This window comes from the organism of the source record quoted next, unplaced genomic scaffold (assembly GCF_019419815.1).
Source record: "Pyrus x bretschneideri cultivar Hongxiangsu unplaced genomic scaffold, Pyrus_bretschneideri_v1 Contig12, whole genome shotgun sequence".
NCBI classification, from domain to species: Eukaryota; Viridiplantae; Streptophyta; class Magnoliopsida; order Rosales; family Rosaceae; genus Pyrus; species Pyrus x bretschneideri.
In genome coordinates, this window is record NW_025999413.1 from 2,869,614 (window position 1) to 2,886,416 (window position 16,803).

The 16,803-nt window shown below is 37.0% G+C and overlaps 3 protein-coding genes across 3 annotated transcripts; 2 read left to right on the forward strand and 1 right to left on the reverse strand.

The window, feature by feature from the left end:
- The first annotated feature begins 3,175 nt into the window (after positions 1-3,175).
- LOC103964988 (cyclic dof factor 3) lies at positions 3,176-6,344 on the forward strand. Its single transcript, XM_009378003.3, is given in 3 exon segments — positions 3,176-3,639; positions 4,611-4,784; positions 4,787-6,344. Coding segments are annotated over 3 exon segments (1,533 nt in total). The 5' UTR covers positions 3,176-3,408; the 3' UTR covers positions 5,915-6,344.
- A 6,520-nt stretch (positions 6,345-12,864) lies between these two features.
- Positions 12,865-13,869, forward strand: LOC103964989 (probable calcium-binding protein CML46). Its single transcript, XM_009378004.3, has one exon. It carries the CDS (start codon positions 13,198-13,200, stop codon positions 13,825-13,827), a length of 630 nt encoding a protein of 209 aa, XP_009376279.1. The 5' UTR covers positions 12,865-13,197; the 3' UTR covers positions 13,828-13,869.
- A 203-nt stretch (positions 13,870-14,072) lies between these two features.
- On the reverse strand, positions 14,073-16,647 carry LOC103964990 (pentatricopeptide repeat-containing protein At5g39680). The gene is made up of 2 exons (XM_009378005.2): positions 14,367-16,647; positions 14,073-14,268 (listed from the first exon to the last, which is right to left on the reverse strand). Exon 1 carries the CDS (start codon positions 16,617-16,619, stop codon positions 14,484-14,486), a length of 2,136 nt encoding a protein of 711 aa, XP_009376280.2. The 5' UTR covers positions 16,620-16,647; the 3' UTR covers positions 14,073-14,268; positions 14,367-14,483.
- Positions 16,648-16,803: the final 156 nt, after the last annotated feature.

Sequence of the window (16,803 nt, forward strand, 5' to 3'; positions counted from 1 at the left end):
CAATCAAATAAGAGAGTTTTCTTTGCCACGGAAGGCAAGGTCCTAACCAAAGAAGTTTGCCTTCGTGATACATCTTTCTAGGATGTAGAGTCAAAAGAAACCGCAACTGCTTTGATGTAAAGTTGATTTTCAGATGAACAGCTCACGTTGGCTTCCATCTTATTTTCAGATAATGTGACGCTAACAAATGAACTCTAGCAGATGTAGATTTACCATTCATAAGCACCACATTGTTTCTATATTTCCAAATTTGCCAACAAATTAACAAAGCCTTACTCAACTTAGAGAGGCTCTCACCATCTGAAACATCAAGCTTTAGAAGCCAATCAATTAAACCAACATGATTACCATGTGGTACCACAACAATATTGTATTAAACTACCATACCACAACAATATTTGATAACACATAAATTGATTAAACTAAGTAGCTGCGTTCGTAGTACCACACTATATTTTTCAAGCATGACAGAATATAACTAGCTTAAAATACCGTTTAATGATTCTAAACATTATGTTGTATAGAAGTTCTTCACGATTTATAGGTACTTTATTTATCGGCCTTGACCTCATAATCTACCATGTCAACAAAATTCATCCTGGCAGCCACAATTTTACGATATTTAAAATTTTATTCTTTTCAAATACCATTGCTTTATTTTATTTTTTTACCTAAAAATGGTAAAGCCAAAATGTTGCACAAGGTTAGAAATAGGTTTAAATTATGCTTCTCTAACCAATGGGGTTATCTCATCACAAAATCTATGCACCATTAATCATTAATTCCTTTTATCCCGCCCAAATTAGTAGACCAAACTACAAACAGACACCAAGCCCAATTCTTTTCAACAAAAAGCCCAATATCAAATCTTACAACATGAAAGCCCGATTCACACTTTTCATTTTACAAGACTTATAAAAAGCCCTTCAGATTAAAAAAATTATAAAAAATTCAGGCTCTTTAAGGAAAGAGATCTCTAATTCTTTTTTTCAAACTATAGGAATTAGTTATTGGGCAATTTCACAACGCGTTGGAACCAGTTGAGCCTGCGAAGCAAATTTTTTTTTACCATAGACAATTAATTATCACCGCCATTTCCTTATTTCCAAATCAAAATAACAATTCACACGCTGAATTTCCTTTATTAAAGTGTCAATTGGCCGAGGTACTTCACAACTAAGATTGATAGCATCAATGACATGAACAAATACACTAATCACAATAAAATTAAAGAATTGTTATAGGCGTTCCAAAAATTTCATTTTGCACTCCAAACTCTCTATAATTAGTAAGAAAATTACACTTGTGAGAAATGTAGAGTATGATTTTTAGAATATTAATAACAGTTTTCCAAAATTATGCTACAGATACAATTTCAACAAACGCTTTTGGCCCTTTCATATTCCTTAGTGGACAATCTAATCTATAGTCAAACTTTTTTGTTTGAGTGCCTAATCGCATCATTAAACGATAAGATCAAAACAAAAATGCATTTTTTTTGCAAATAAAATACAAATTAAAGTATGAAAAAAACAAATAAAAATGAACCTTAACACAATATTTATTTCAGGCCAAAAGAATCAATCATAAAAAATTAAACAAAAATAAATTAACATGTGGTTAGCAAAAAGCCAAAAACATAAAAATAAAAAAAATTTATATTCCATCTAATCAGACGGCTACGCGTCACACGAAAAAACTAAAAGAGATGATCCGGCTTTCGTTGGGTACACGTGTGCGCTCCAGGAGAGATGTCTATCTCGAAAGGGAAAATCACAGCCTGTAGCAGAAGATTCTTTTAGGCGCTTCGCCCCAAGGGCCAGGAGATGCTTCACACGTGTACCTCACTAGACACGTGTGACGAATGTAGTGGACCTGAATCATTGGGTTGGCGTTTGGTGACTTTTCGCTTTACTTTTTAGGCGGGGCCCACTAAAAGTATGGTCTGACCTGGCACCTTTTCTCTACTTTTAATGCCTAAATACTTTTTATTATTTTATTATTTAATTTGTAGACCTGGTTTTCTACGTCAATTTACTGCAACTACAAGGTAAAGACTAGGCGAAATTCCGTCTTTTTTATATAATAAAAAATAGGGAAAAAAAAAAAGTACTTTGCGGTTTACGCTATAATTTGACCTTAAAGTCCTTAAAATTGAGTAGAATTTCAAATCTTAGAATTTGGGAATTTGATACAATAATTTACATGTATTTCTTACAATTATTGTATGACGGTCACATATAATTCATGTAAATATATATACTCATGTGATTATCATCCGACTGTCGAGATGATGATTATATTAAATACATGTAAGTATTGTGACTAAATTCAAAGTATCATTATCAAACTATCAAACTATACTCATATTTAATTTCAGGACTAATCTATCATACTTACATATATTTAATACAAATGTCATCTCAATGAGATGATAACTATATTAAATAAATTGTATTAAATAAATTTGGTGCCACATTTGATTCCCCTTAATAATTTTTTTTTATAGATATATCTAATTCCCCTTTTTTTAATTGAATAAGTCCCTCTTGCTGAGAAAAGTCTAAAGAGGTTAGGCAATTAGCAACATTTCATTTAATAGAAATGGGGAAGAATGCTAGTTTTTAATGTAATATATTTGTAACCTTGAATTTAGTAAAGTTAATTAAAATAATATACTTTATTTTCTACATACAAGTTGAAATTTCTATCTTCCTAGATTTTATAAATTTAGTGTATACAAATTTAAAGTGTATACAAATTTAGTGTATACAAATTTCTCTCTTTAAAAACTAAAGAGAGAAAAATTTAAAGTGAATACAAATTTTTCGGAGATATATAAACACTAAGTTCAGTAATCAAGATTAAATAGTGAATAACGAACGCACTTGCTTAATTTAATTTAACTGAATAGTTAACTCAATTAAGGTATCAATAATTACATACTCGTGCGCGTGAATAATTGACGTACGGGAAAGGCGAGGATTTGAAGACTAAATGGAAATTGGATCCAACTTTATGAGACTGTTCTTCCATGACCCAAAAGATGTGTTAAAGTAGATGGAGATGGGGTGGGCGTGGGGGGCAAAAAGCAAAGACAGAAAGAAAAAACACAGAATAAAAAATCTTTTTCAAAACCACAAGTAAACTTGTGGCTCAGAATTCCCCCCCCCCCCTATGACGTGGTGCACCACCTCCATAGACAGCTGAAGGAGAAAGACGACGAACGTACACACTCTCTCTCTCTCTCTCTCTCTCTCTCTTCACATATGCACAGCGAGCACACAACGTGTCAGATCTTTCGTCGATTTCTCTCCATCTCTCTGTTTTTCTCTTCGAAATCGAACTTTTGGTGAAAAAGGATAAAGAAAGAAAAGGATAGGAAAGGAAAAGAAAAGCGTAGCAAAAATGTCGGAGGCAGCAAAGGACCCAGCGATCAAGCTTTTCGGGAAGACGATCCCGGTGCTGAGCTCCGACGGCGACTCGGTCGGAGTCGCCGGGGGTCCGGAACCCTATCTGCCGTCCGGAACTGTCGCGGAAGAGACTGTCGATCAGGACCGCGCCGCCGCCTCCTCCAACTCTTCGCCCGAAGTCAATACCCAAAGAGAACGGGAGGAGAAAGAGGTCAATGACAACAAGGTAATGGGATTTGGGGATTTGGGTGTCCGAAATTTTCAATTTTTAGTCTCGAACATTGCTTGGAAGCTCGAAAGGATTCATGGGTTGCTTTCTATGGAGGATTTTTGTTGACTTTTTGGTGTGCTACTCTGGTTTTTGCTTTTGGGGGCTTTCTGGGATTCTTTTCAATTGCTTTCTGAACATAATTTTTGCTTTTGTTTTGCCTCTGGGTTCTTAATCTTATGAATTTGTTTGGAGATTGCTGGCTTTTGTGAACGGAATAAGATTGTTCAAGCTATTCGGTTTTCTTTTGTGTTTTCTGCTGGTGATTAATCAAGCAAGAAACTTTAATTTGCTGTTTCAAATGGGGTTGCTTCCCACTTGCTCATTTTTTCATTTCTGGCTTCTTTTGAAATTTGAATCGAGGGTTTAATGAAATTTGTGTGAATAAATGGATTTCCTTTATGATTTGTGGCAGTTTGGGGTTAGCTTGTGTTTCGAAACTTTGCGTATTTTACATTTCTGTTGGTGATATCGAATTCTAGTTTACACAGCTTGTTCATAGTTGCTTCTTCCGTTTGGGGGTTGAAAAGATTTGGAAAAATACTCCTCAAACAAGCTAATCATTTTGTCCTCCTACCGTGATGCATTCGGAGGCGAAACTTCTGTTTTCTAGTGTTGATCTCTACTTCAGCCTGCCTGCTTATAATACTTTCCCGTGGCCAACGCGCTACTCGGATGACATATGAATATCCGGTGCTATTTTACTCATTACATAATCTTATGTATTGGCAAGTCCTCACCTCAGGAACCTTTATGTCGTGTTTTCTTTTAAGCGTTAGAGTTTGATTTTCAACATAGATCGGTTTCAGACTCTTTTTGTATGCATTAGTAACATAGTAGACATAAAGGATGAATGCAATAGTTTTGTTTATATTTTAATAAGACAGTTTTGAAACTCATCTTCTCATTTAATTTTTTTGATCAATCAGGACACATTCGGAGAAAAACCAATTCAGGCGAAACAGGAAAATGGAATCACGACATTATCTTCGGAAGAGTTGACAAAGCCAGATGCGGCATCCATAATAGGTGTAAACCCTGAATCACCTGTTGAGAAGGAGAATGCCACATTAAAGACAGAGAAGACTGAGGAAGAACAGAGTGAGACAGTAATGCGCAGGATAAGACCCTGAAGAAACCAGATAAAATACTTCCATGCCCCCGCTGTAATAGTATGGACACTAAGTTTTGTTACTACAACAATTACAATGTCAACCAACCCCGGCACTTCTGCAAGAACTGCCAGAGATACTGGACAGCTGGTGGGACAATGAGGAATGTGCCTGTGGGTGCCGGTCGTCGTAAGAATAAGAATTCTGCTTCTCACTATCGTCACATAACAGTCTCTGAAGCTATGCCGAATGCTCAAGCTGATGTTCTCAATGGAGTTCACCATCCTTCAGTAAAACCGAATGGTACTGTCCTAACATTTTGCGGGGATATGCCCCTCTGTGAATCAATGGCTTCTGTCCTTCATCTAGCTGATAAAAATATACAGAACTGTACGCGTAATGGATTTCAGAAACCTGAAGGATTGAGGATTCCAGCTTCTTATGGAGGTAGAGTAAATGGAGATGATCATTTGACTGGATCAACGGTGACAGATTCAAATTCAAAGGATGAAGCGTGCAAATCTGGATCACAAGAGCAAGTATTGCAGAATTATCAGGGCTTCCCACCTCAAGTACCATGCTTTCCTGGGGCTCCTTGGCCTTACCCTTGGAACTCCTCCCAATGGAGCTCTCCTGTCACACCACCTGCGTTCTGCCCTCCAGGTTATCCTATGCCCTTCTACCCTGCAGCAGCTTATTGGGGTTGTGCTGTGCAAGGCCCTTGGAATATCCCTTGGCTTCCTCCGCCATCATCTTTAAACAACAGTGCTCCAAGTTCTGGTCCCAACTCTCCCACCCTGGGGAAACATTCGAGGGAAGAGAACACCATGAAACAAAATAGCTCCGAGGAAGAGGAGCCACCAAAAGAAAAGAGTGCCGAGAAAAACCTTTGGATTCCAAAAACTTTGAGGATTGATGACCCTGGAGAAGCTGCAAAAAGCTCTATATGGGCAACATTGGGGATTAAGAATGATAAGGTTGACTCAGTTAGCAGCGGGGGACTCTTCAAGGCCTTCCAGTCAAAGGGCGATCAAAAGAATCATCCCTCCGATGCCTCTCCGGTCTTACAAGCCAATCCAGCGGCGCTGTCTAGATCACTCAATTTCCAGGAGAGCTCGTAAAATCGGTAGCTTATTTTAAACTTCTTGTTTGCTTCAAGTGATTCTAACAGTTCAGCAAAGCTCAACTGCTCCACACAATATGACACCGCCTTTCTACGCCCAGCAGTCTCGTTGATTAACCATCCTCGGCCACAAAACCAAATGTCAAAGCCGTCAATGGAGGAATATAAGAGGAGGATTTTGCGGCCTTTTCACTTAATTAGGAGCTGGGAGCCAACTTACCTTAAGCTGAAATAGCCACTAATTTTTCCCCTGCGAGTGCTACTATGAATATTTGCAACGTATGTATTTTGAGTTAGACGGTTTGCTTGAGTTCTTGTACATATATTTACATGTAAATTGAGAACTAGAAGAGTTCAGGTTTGTGTAGCATAATCCCAAATATGTACTTAAATAACTTTGGGGATTCAAATGAAAAACTTCCTTTTCATTTGTGCTTTTAATTGAAGATCTAGGTTTTTTATTTTTTTTATTTTGGGTTATTATAGCTTATATCCACGTAATGGGTGACGCTGAGCAAATAATGCTACTCGCTTTGCAAGAGTTGGGAGGACGTCTATCGTACGGAGTTTTACTCTTGTTGTTTCAAAAGATTGTTTTCATGACTTGAACCATAACCTTTCAATCACAAAGTGATTGTTTTCACGGCTTGAACTCGTGATCTTTCAGTTACAAATGAGCAACATTTTTGTTGTGTTAAGACTCACCCTCAATACTCTCGAAACTAGAAATGTGTCAACAAAGTTGGAGTAGTTGATTTGATTCTCGTTCTCTACTTTTGATACTCCCAAGTTTCTCAATTCACGACTTCTTTCATTCATCTTAAGTAAACATGACCGATTGGAATGAAAGGAAGTCAATGGCATAATTGACTTAAAGAATCTGAGATGAATAGTAATACATATGTTGGCCATTTTTCTAGTATAATTAACAGTATGATTGAGGATGCGGGACGCGTGCGGGATGCGGTTGGAGAGAAATTTACAGGAACTGTGGCACCATAATAGTAATATCATTGTATGTGCCAGCTTATGATGTGAGTTACCACTATTGTGACATTATAGTTGCATGTAAATTTTATTCATAGAATGTGGGATTCAACTATTTTGAGGATAGAAAAGACTAGAGATCACCATGTTCGTAGATGGAGAGATATTTTAATGTGTTCAGAATACGGACGGTACGTTATATGCTATTATACAAGTAGAGTAAAATTTAATTTTAAGTGTCTTTCCACTTGTATAATGATATATAACATATGTGCTCGTGTTCCAGACATGCCGAACTGAAGGGCCAAGTACACTTTCCATTCAAACCAAAAGACACCAAGTTCATCTTTTAATGCAATACAGCAAAGCATGTAGAACAAAAGGCAAGGGAAAGCAAGATATCATGAAAAAGAAATTCGAAACCACGCAACATGTAGTTGGATTTGTACTTGGGAGTAAATCATGTCACGTTTTGGGACGTAGCAACCAAAATCTTCAAAAGTAAAATGTGTGACTGCAAAAAAAGAACATTTTGTGATACTTTAGGCTTAGGGTATTTTTGGAGAAACGTTGACCACCAGTTTTTGGATGGCTCAAGGTTGCTGGTCTTGGAGTTGGGACCCCATGCATGTGAGTCTTCTTGGTCCCCCCCTTTCCTTTTGTTATCAGTTAAATTCGTAAAGGGAAATTTGTTTGAGGTTGAGGAGAAAAACTTTCAATACGAGCGGTCGGTTTGTCCACGCTCCCACGTCCATCACATACATTCACCTATATGAAGTCGAATGGTACATACAAGGGTACATTCTCTTACGAGAATACCTAATTTTGTAAATCTCTCAAACATGAATTGTCATAATTAAATTGTTTATGAACTATTGATCTTAATATTTTCGAGATCATATTCACATGATATTACTAATATATTAGGTAGCTTTGGAGTGTTGATTAGAGATCATTGAGATTTGTGACTTGTAAAGTCAACTCATTTGGGAGTACTATGGGTTGTCTGGTTCTTTCCAAGCCATTAAGCTGTAAACAGTAAACCAATCCGCTGAGAGGGAGGTCGAAGCTTCACTTTGCCTGGAAAGCAAGAAATATATAGAGTTTATTAGATGAAACACCAATGGCTTCCTCCTTTTAATTATGAGAAATTTAAGTTTGATTAATATTGACTTGACGTAGGTCTGGATGATCATGTTATTGAGATAGTATCTCAAAACAACCATGCATACGTTTTAACTTTACCGAATGATATTGCATGATTAACTTGATACAACTACATTGACATATTCCCCTAACATGGAAGTCATTTTCCAACATTCTCCACCATATTTTAAGTAGATTTAAGAAAGTGAAAGGCTTAAAGAACAAAGAAGAACCTTGGCAGCCGTGGCGAAGATTAAAAATGGAAGGGGCTAAGCATGGGGCATTAATGTGGGTTAACACGTGCGGAACTGATTAAAATCCATAATCCCACTTGCAATCACTAATATTTTAAGGTTTAATGGTGATCATATGAAGGATTAATCTCCATTTCCTTTCACTACCTCAGAAGCTTACTAATAATAAGCAAACTTATCCATGTCAATTAATCTCTTGAAATTGAAAACAGATAAAAGAAGTCAACTTTCAGTGTCTCAGGGTTCCTTTTTTTTTTTTTTGTCTAGTGTCTCGGGTTGTATGAAGCTAATTAATTTGATTAATTATTCGATTCACTGACTTAATTCTGAGTTCAAATCTTCTGTACTCATTTTGTGTGGCCCTTATAATTAATTGTCACGTGTTAATAAGCTTAATCATTCTTCATTTTATTGTCATACTTTTAACATATATCAGTCAATGAGATAACCATAAACAAAACAAGTGCCGAAGATTTAAACTCGGAATTAAGTAAAAAAGATTGTGTATAATCCCAATGTCCTAATTATTAGAATTTGAGTTCTCTCACAGCAGCTGTTTTGGGATTTTCTTTTCCCTGTAGCAAGGAGCCTTGGATTTGTTGCCTCTGATGTCTTTTGATTACCATCCCAAAATTGTTTCACAACGAAATATCGGGACGTTAAACAGAGTAGGGGGATTTAGCTCGAAGAGGAAACGAGTTCTTGATTTGATATGCACCAGGGGTTGCTTCGATTGGTTACAGGGACGGTCATTAGGTAATTTCGATTTTAGCTCCTAGCTCTGAAGAAGTAAACTTTAATGACAAAATTTTCACTACACTATTTATTCTGTATTACATTGTTTATTTTTTTAAATAAAAATTAAGCATATTAAAAATATGATACAATAAATATGGTGCGAATAATAAGGTCTTTCTAGCATATTTTTGTAAAGACTAGATAGAGGAAAGTGATTAAACTTAATAATTCCTATAAAATGATTTTTTTTATTTTCAAAATAACCAAATCATACCATATTTTGAACTACGTGAGCTCCAATACGTGTTATACAAAATTTCAGTGTCCAAATTTTTTAATTGTGTATGCGAATTTTGTCCACTAATCGTCAGATACACTGTTAAAGTTTATTAATAAATATCATTGCTTTACAAATATTAGAAAAAAAAATGGTACTAGAAAGATTCAGTGAGTTACAGTTGGGATGTTCATTCCCTCTGATCAGTATCATTTAAAGGGAAACGCTAAAGAAATTATTTTAAAAATAATATTTTTTATAAATTCTCTAACATCTTATATTTTATATAATTTTTATAACATTAACAATTAACGTTAAACTATGAGATGTTAAAGAATCTATCTCACTTCGAGATAATCTCTTCAGCATTTCTCTCGTAGATAGTGTCCTCTCTATATTTCTCTTTTAATTTCGGGCGGTAAAGCATAATTTCTGACCTCCTCAGGTAGTTGAGTACAACTAGGGTTCTTGAAAGTATCAACCTCTGTGCACCTTTATCCCCAGCCAATAATCTCCTCATACATATATTTTTTCAACGTATAATTTACCAATAATCTCCTTACTCTCCAAATTTAACTCTCTTGTGATCAGATCTGAAAGCTCGTAAGTCGATTTCCTGGAAACTCAAAAGCTCCAGCCTTTCGGCATCTCTTCCTCAAACCTCATCAAATCCCAAGTCGTTTTCAGAATTCTGAGAGCTACCCAATTCCCAGAATTCTGCAGGAAAAGATGGGTCGCCGATGGTTTCTGAGATTTCTCTTAGTTTCTTGCCTTCTCGCTCTTTTTTCAACTCACGGTAAGCAACTCACACTGTAATGTTTAATACTGTTTCATTGCAGCACTTTATATTCCGAGAACTGATTTCCGCACGCTCATTTTCTTGTCTGCAGAAGTAGAAAAGGAGCGTGCGGAAATCATATTATTTTTTTTATTCCCGAAAGGTGGATTCTGAATTTGGTTTTGTTTTTAAAGGATTTGGGAGAAAGCTGATGGAGACTGGTGAAGATTCTTCAGTTCTAGTCTCAAGGGCAAGTCATTGCCCCTTCACTTTTGTTGGGTACTTTTCAAATTTTTACTTTATTTTGGAGGCTGTGGATTAATCAATTTTCTGTTTGTTTCTCAGGAAAATCATAGAAAATCCAGGAAGATGATCACAGTGATGGATTATGCAGATCCAGAGCCGAATGTGAACCTGAGAACAGGGTATATCTTTACCCCTCCCCCTCAGCCCAACTAAGATGATCAAACTTTTGTGGCAAGAAATATAAAGTCATGTTCTTTAGTTTTCACTTTTTACCTTGTTTTAGTTAAATTCATGGTGAAATGTGAATCGTTTCATTAGTTCAGGTTTTTTGTCCAACCAAGTGTGTCTTCTCTCTAAATTTTAGTTCTGAACGGTAATTTCCAATTACCATGTCCTTTTTTTCTTTGAACATTTGTGCTATTTGTCAATTTTTTTTCTAGAATCGATTCAATTTCAGTCGGTCGTATTCTGCAACGCTTCGTGCTTGAAGAAAAATTGTTGAAACGGTTATAATTTGAATGTGTATGCTTTGCTTTTATTTTGTTGGTTAAACATGTTATGAATGATATATTGAATACAATAATTTTACTTCTACACTCTAATAACGTAGTGATGAATATTGGTAAGTATAAAAGAAGTTGACCTTTTGCTGAAAAGAGCAAACAACGAGGATATTTGACATTGACTGTGATGAAGAAATAAGCCAAAAGCGGATAGTTAAGATAACGGGTATGACAATTTCTTACATGATTTGTTAACTTGATATGAAATAATACAAAAATAACATGTTTCGGATCAATTTGTTAATGACTGAGACATTATCGAGTCACTCGAAGAACACGTTCACGAATCAGTGGGTCACCAGATAAGATAACGGGTATGATTTGTAAATGACACGAACACGACCTGTTTGCAAAGTCTAGATATTAAACATAACAATTTTTTGCATGATCCATTAACTCGAAATGAAACGACATTTCATGTTAACGAGCCAGATCGTCATTGGGTTACCTGTTAAGAGCTCATTAAGATGATGAGTTTGACATGACACGATCCTTTAAGATAACGGGTATGATACGCAAACAATATGAACACGACTAGTTTGCCAGATGTAATCTCAACATTTGACTTTTTATTGTTTGTTCAGAAAGAGAAATATTCCTCGACTTTCAAATTCGAATCTCCATTTCATACTTTAGATTATTCGAATATCACTCGAATACAACTCATCGCGTCAATCCAACGAGTATGGGACTTTTAGTGGTAGACGTCTTATCATGTTTGGCGATATGGGTTTTGAGAAATTGGCAGTAGGGTCATTGAACCAATAGCTACTGGGCCTATATATTGGGCCTCAGGCCCAAATGAAGAGCAGGCCTGAACCTGATTGAACGTAAAAACTACTGGATCCTTCTCGCACGTTAGAAAAGCCAACGTGTGCGGAATGTGAAACGACTAAATATCAACATGGAAAATTGCCTTTGAAACTTCAAAATTCCAAGGCCACACTCAAATTACAATTTCCACAACTTTTGCAGTTTTACCAACAAATAAAGTAACTTAAAATTTCCTAAGGAGTCCATACTTGACTTTTCACATATATAACATTTGCTTTTTCAGCGTGCTGGGAATATAACTTGGTATACCAAATGTCATAACAACTGGTTGCAATTTTTTTTTTTTCAATTTTCTAACCAACTGATGGACCAAACAGTGCTTCTGGCACACTAAAAAAATCTCTCCTAAGATAAATGGGAAAAGTAAAACCACCATAAAATATTTGAAAAAAAGTCTCAATTGACTAAAATAAACACGGTGCGTAGATGGAGAAAAAAAGCGTGCAAATATCATTTCCTTTGCAAATTGCATAGAATAAAGAAAACAACACTATATACTTCTTTAAAAACGTAAGCAGCATATATGCAGAAGTAACTCACCAAAAACACAAAAGAAAAATTTATCAACTGCAATTAGCTGGTAAGTACGCTCATCATATCAAATCATAGGTTGAAAAATATGCAAAAATAACTCATTTGTCGACACATTTTTATATCCCAATTAGCAGGAAAGTAGGAAGAGTTGTTTTCAAGGAAATGAGCAACGACTTTTCTTAAAAAAATCAGCGCACGGAAATTGAATGGCAAATAGTGTGAACCAACAGCCGCCCTAACCAAGCCCTCATTACCAAGAAACCCACTTCAGGAGATTTCTTTTCATTTTCTATTTCCTATTTGATTAACTAGTCAACCAGCCGTCTGATTCCCCAACACACTATCTCCACATACACCAAAAGGACACAGACTAAAGAAATGCAGTCCAGCCGGACCCATCACATCTCTTTCCAACAAAAAACAAAGAAACTTCCTCACAACATACATTATACCAAATGACTAATATCTAGGGAACTTTAACAAAAAGCTTCCGGTACTATTTATTTTAACGAAAAATCATATTTTTACATTAAAAAGTCAATCTTGATACTATTCATTCTACCCTTTATTTTGTCTTCATGGTTAAAACTCAAAATTTTCAAGTTTTTTTCATTAGCTTTCTTAATTTCTAAGGTGATCATTTCTCCATCAACTTTCCACTATTTCTTCCCAAAGACCTGCATCAGCAACTCACAAGCAACTTCCTTGATATTCCGGGGCTTGACCACTTCTGATTTGATGGCTTCAAACACAAAGACTCAATCTTTGGTCCCTATAAAACACCTCGCCTCCTATCTCTCCCTCCACAAATAAGATCCTTAATGTAAATCAATACCCTAATCTTTTCTCCCTCTGTATTAGCTTTGTCAAACTTAGAGATCTCTAACTTGGTTTTCTAGTTTCTGCTGTTTATATCCAACATCCATGCTTTTCAGCCTATACTACTGTATTACAATGGAGAAGACATCGTCGTCGACTGATTCTAACTCTAACACATTACCCTTCTTCGTTTTGATCGATGCAATCTTGTTGCACGCGATTTCTAACTGCTTAAGTAGAGTTCAGAATGTTTTTTCAAGGCTTCAGTCTATTCTCCTCCAATCCCAAGAGAGTTGTTGTAACTCGACAAAGGTTTTGGATGAGAAGAAGCTGGCTTCTGAGCCAAGGCGATCACAGATGACCTTTGAGAAGAGAGGTGATGATGGGAGTTTGAGAGGAGAAGATGTGCATATGGTGATGGGAGACTTGGGAATTTTTTGCAGTCCAGAAGGTGAGCAACTGCCGGAGACGTTTAGTTCCGCTGAGCTTTCAGGGCTGTTTGATGAGAAGGAGCCGAGCTTGGGGGAAGTGAAAGAAGCTTTTGACGTGTTTGATGAGAACAAAGATGGGTTTATTGATGCAAGGGAGTTACAGAGAGCTCTATGCATATTGGGGTTAAAGGAAGGATCAAAGCTAGAAGACTGCCAGAAAATGATCAGGACCTTTGACGAAAACGGAGATGGAAGGATAGAGTTCAATGAATTTGTAAAAGTTATGGAGGCCAGCTTTGGCTGAATCATTTTTTTCTTCTATATTAAGTTTATAAGATTTCATGCATCTGTATTCTGTACTTTAACGTCTTAGTATAGTTCTTTCTTACTAATGAAAACTTGAACAAAAAGAACCCATATTTATTTGACTTCTAACAGATACTATACAAGAAACTTTAATGCTGTTCTGATTGAATAGAATCTGCAACGGAAGCTGACACATGATTAAAGGACTTGAAAACTTTGAGTTTTAACGATAAGGACAAAATAAAGGGTAAAGTGAATGGTATCAAGATTGACTTTTTAGTGTAAAAATATGGTTTTTCGTTAAAGTGAATAGTACCGAAAACTTTTCGTTAAAGTTCCCTTAAATAAAACAAAGTACCTGAGCTCCAATTCTGATAGATGATCGTCTGAGTGCAAAAAAGATTAGTTCCCAATTTATATGTGAAACCGATTTATTCACCTGAAAGGTAGACACTCAATCAAAATCTTTAACCATTGAAAAAAATTGCATAGGAGCGTGAATTTCATAATCTTTTTAATAAACTATTTACTACTTACATAGCATGGACCTCTGCAAAGAAAGCTCAGAATGCTTAGGTTGTCATGGAGTAATCTCTATGACACATAAGATGTTTCTTCTGTGGTAATCCACTTTGATTAAAGGTTTCACCGTTATCACCAGTAATCAGCACAAGAACATCTCCCATCCTGAAATTGGTGGAATCTATTGGCATCTCTAACAATTATCAACCTGTTTGTGACTTTTGAAATAAGTTTCACGGCAGCATGGCAATCATCGCATATCCTCAGGTTCTTAATAACACGAATGGGTGCATTTGTAGGCGTTTTCATGAGGCCATATGCTATAGCCAACTTCTCACTGTGATAACTAAGATAATCTTCCTTCTGCTCATCCTCCACATCATGTAGTACTGCAGCAATATCTGGTACATATCCCAATGGTTTAATCTTGGCCAACAATTCCCCGACCTTTTCATGTATCTGACTGGACTCTGGATGCATGTTATCATCCGAAACAAAGATATGGGTAGTATTTCTTATCTCCACCCAGCTCACCCCAGGTTCTTTCTTGATGTTTCTTTCCCTCATCAATTTCCGAATCTTCACAACTCCATCCCACCTCCTTGCCTTGGCATACATATTTGACAATAGCGTATATGTTCCCACATCATTGGGGTTCATTTGCACAACAACCTCTGCTACTTGCTTACCTAAAGCGTAATTCCTATGTACATGACAAGCATTGAGCAAAGTTCGCCAGGCAACAATGTCCCACTTGACTGGCATAGTCCTCATATATTTCTCAGCTTGATCAAGTTGTCCAGACCTGCTGAGGAGCCCCACAATACAAGTATGGTGCTCTAGGCCAGGTTCAATGCCAATCTGTTTCATTAACTGGTTCAAATAGTAGAATCCTTCCTGCACCAAACCCAAACTCGCGCAAGCAGAGAGAACCCCTACAAAAGTAATATTGTTAGGACATTCTCCTGCCGCCAACATGTCTTGAAACACATTTAGCGCTTCCTTGCCAAGCCCATGATGGGAGAATCCAGATATCATTGCATTCCAGGTAACAGAGTCTCGACATGTCATATCCAAGAAAACTTCATTTGCTGCTTGAATGTTGCCACACTTGGAATACATATTGATCAAAGCATTCCCAACAATGACATAGTCCTTGAAACCCGACTTCTCAACACAGGTGTGTAGTAGGTCTCCCTGTCTTAGCGCTGACAAACCTGCACTCGAGTTAAGCAAGACAGCAAAAGTATATTCATTTGGAAGAATGTCTTCATTTCCCATTTTCGACAATACACCTAATGCATCCTCAAAATACCCATTTTGGAAATAACCAGCCATGATTGCCGTCCAAGAGACTATGTTCCGTTCTTGCAAGCGATCAAAAACTTTCGCTGCGTTCAAAACCTTACCACATTTCCCGTACATGTCAATCATTGCACTGCTAAGAAAAACATCACACTTTATATCATTCTTCAACATTTGTCCGTGAACTTGCAAACCCAATCTTAAATCCTTAAGATGGGCGCAAAGGCCAAAAACAGTAATGTATGTAACACTATCCCAATCCATGCACTGGCTTGCCATCATGCCTAACATTTCCATTGCTTCTCTTACATGCCCATGTTCTAAAAGCCCATTTATAACTGAATTATACGAAAGGATATCACCACCTGGCACAGTGTTCAAAACCCTCATAGCCGATTCCATTTCCGAACAACTCGAATACATGTGAACAAGTGCATTCTTAACATACTCATAAGACAGCAACCCGGACTTCAACACATAGCCATGACACTGCTTCCCCTCTTCAACTCTCCCACTGCCAGAACAAGAGGAAAGAACAGTGGCAAAAATGTATTCATTCGGGCACAACCCGTCCACCGAAACCATTGTCTTGAACAAGCCAAGAACTTCCAATGCCATCCCATTGTGTAAATACCCTGCCATCAAGGCACTCCAAGAAACCACATTTCTCTTGGGCAAACAATCAAACAGGTGGCGCGCAATTGAAACTTGATCACATTTTGCGTACAAGTTGACGAGAGAGTTTGCTTGAAATATATCAACGGATTTGGAAGGTTCACCGGAAACGATGAGATGGGCATGGATTGTTTTGCCTGTTCGTAAGTTCTTGGTATCGGCTGCTTTCTTCAAAAGCTTGACGGGGTCGTCAATGGAGGCGGGTACGAGCTTTGGTTTGAATACAAATGGCAGGTGTGAGTTTCTTGAGAGTTTTAGATTGGGCATTGCTGCTATGACGCTCTGCATCCAAGTTTTGTCGCCGTTGGATTCAGTTTTATTGGATTCTGCTTTTGCTTCTTTTTGTTTTGCTAACATTGGGTTGGGCTCTGAATTTGTAACAGTATACCACCATTTTATGGGCTTAAGCCCACTTGATCAATCCAGAAGACCACTTCATCTGTACGCCACTTACAATCAAATAGACCTCATG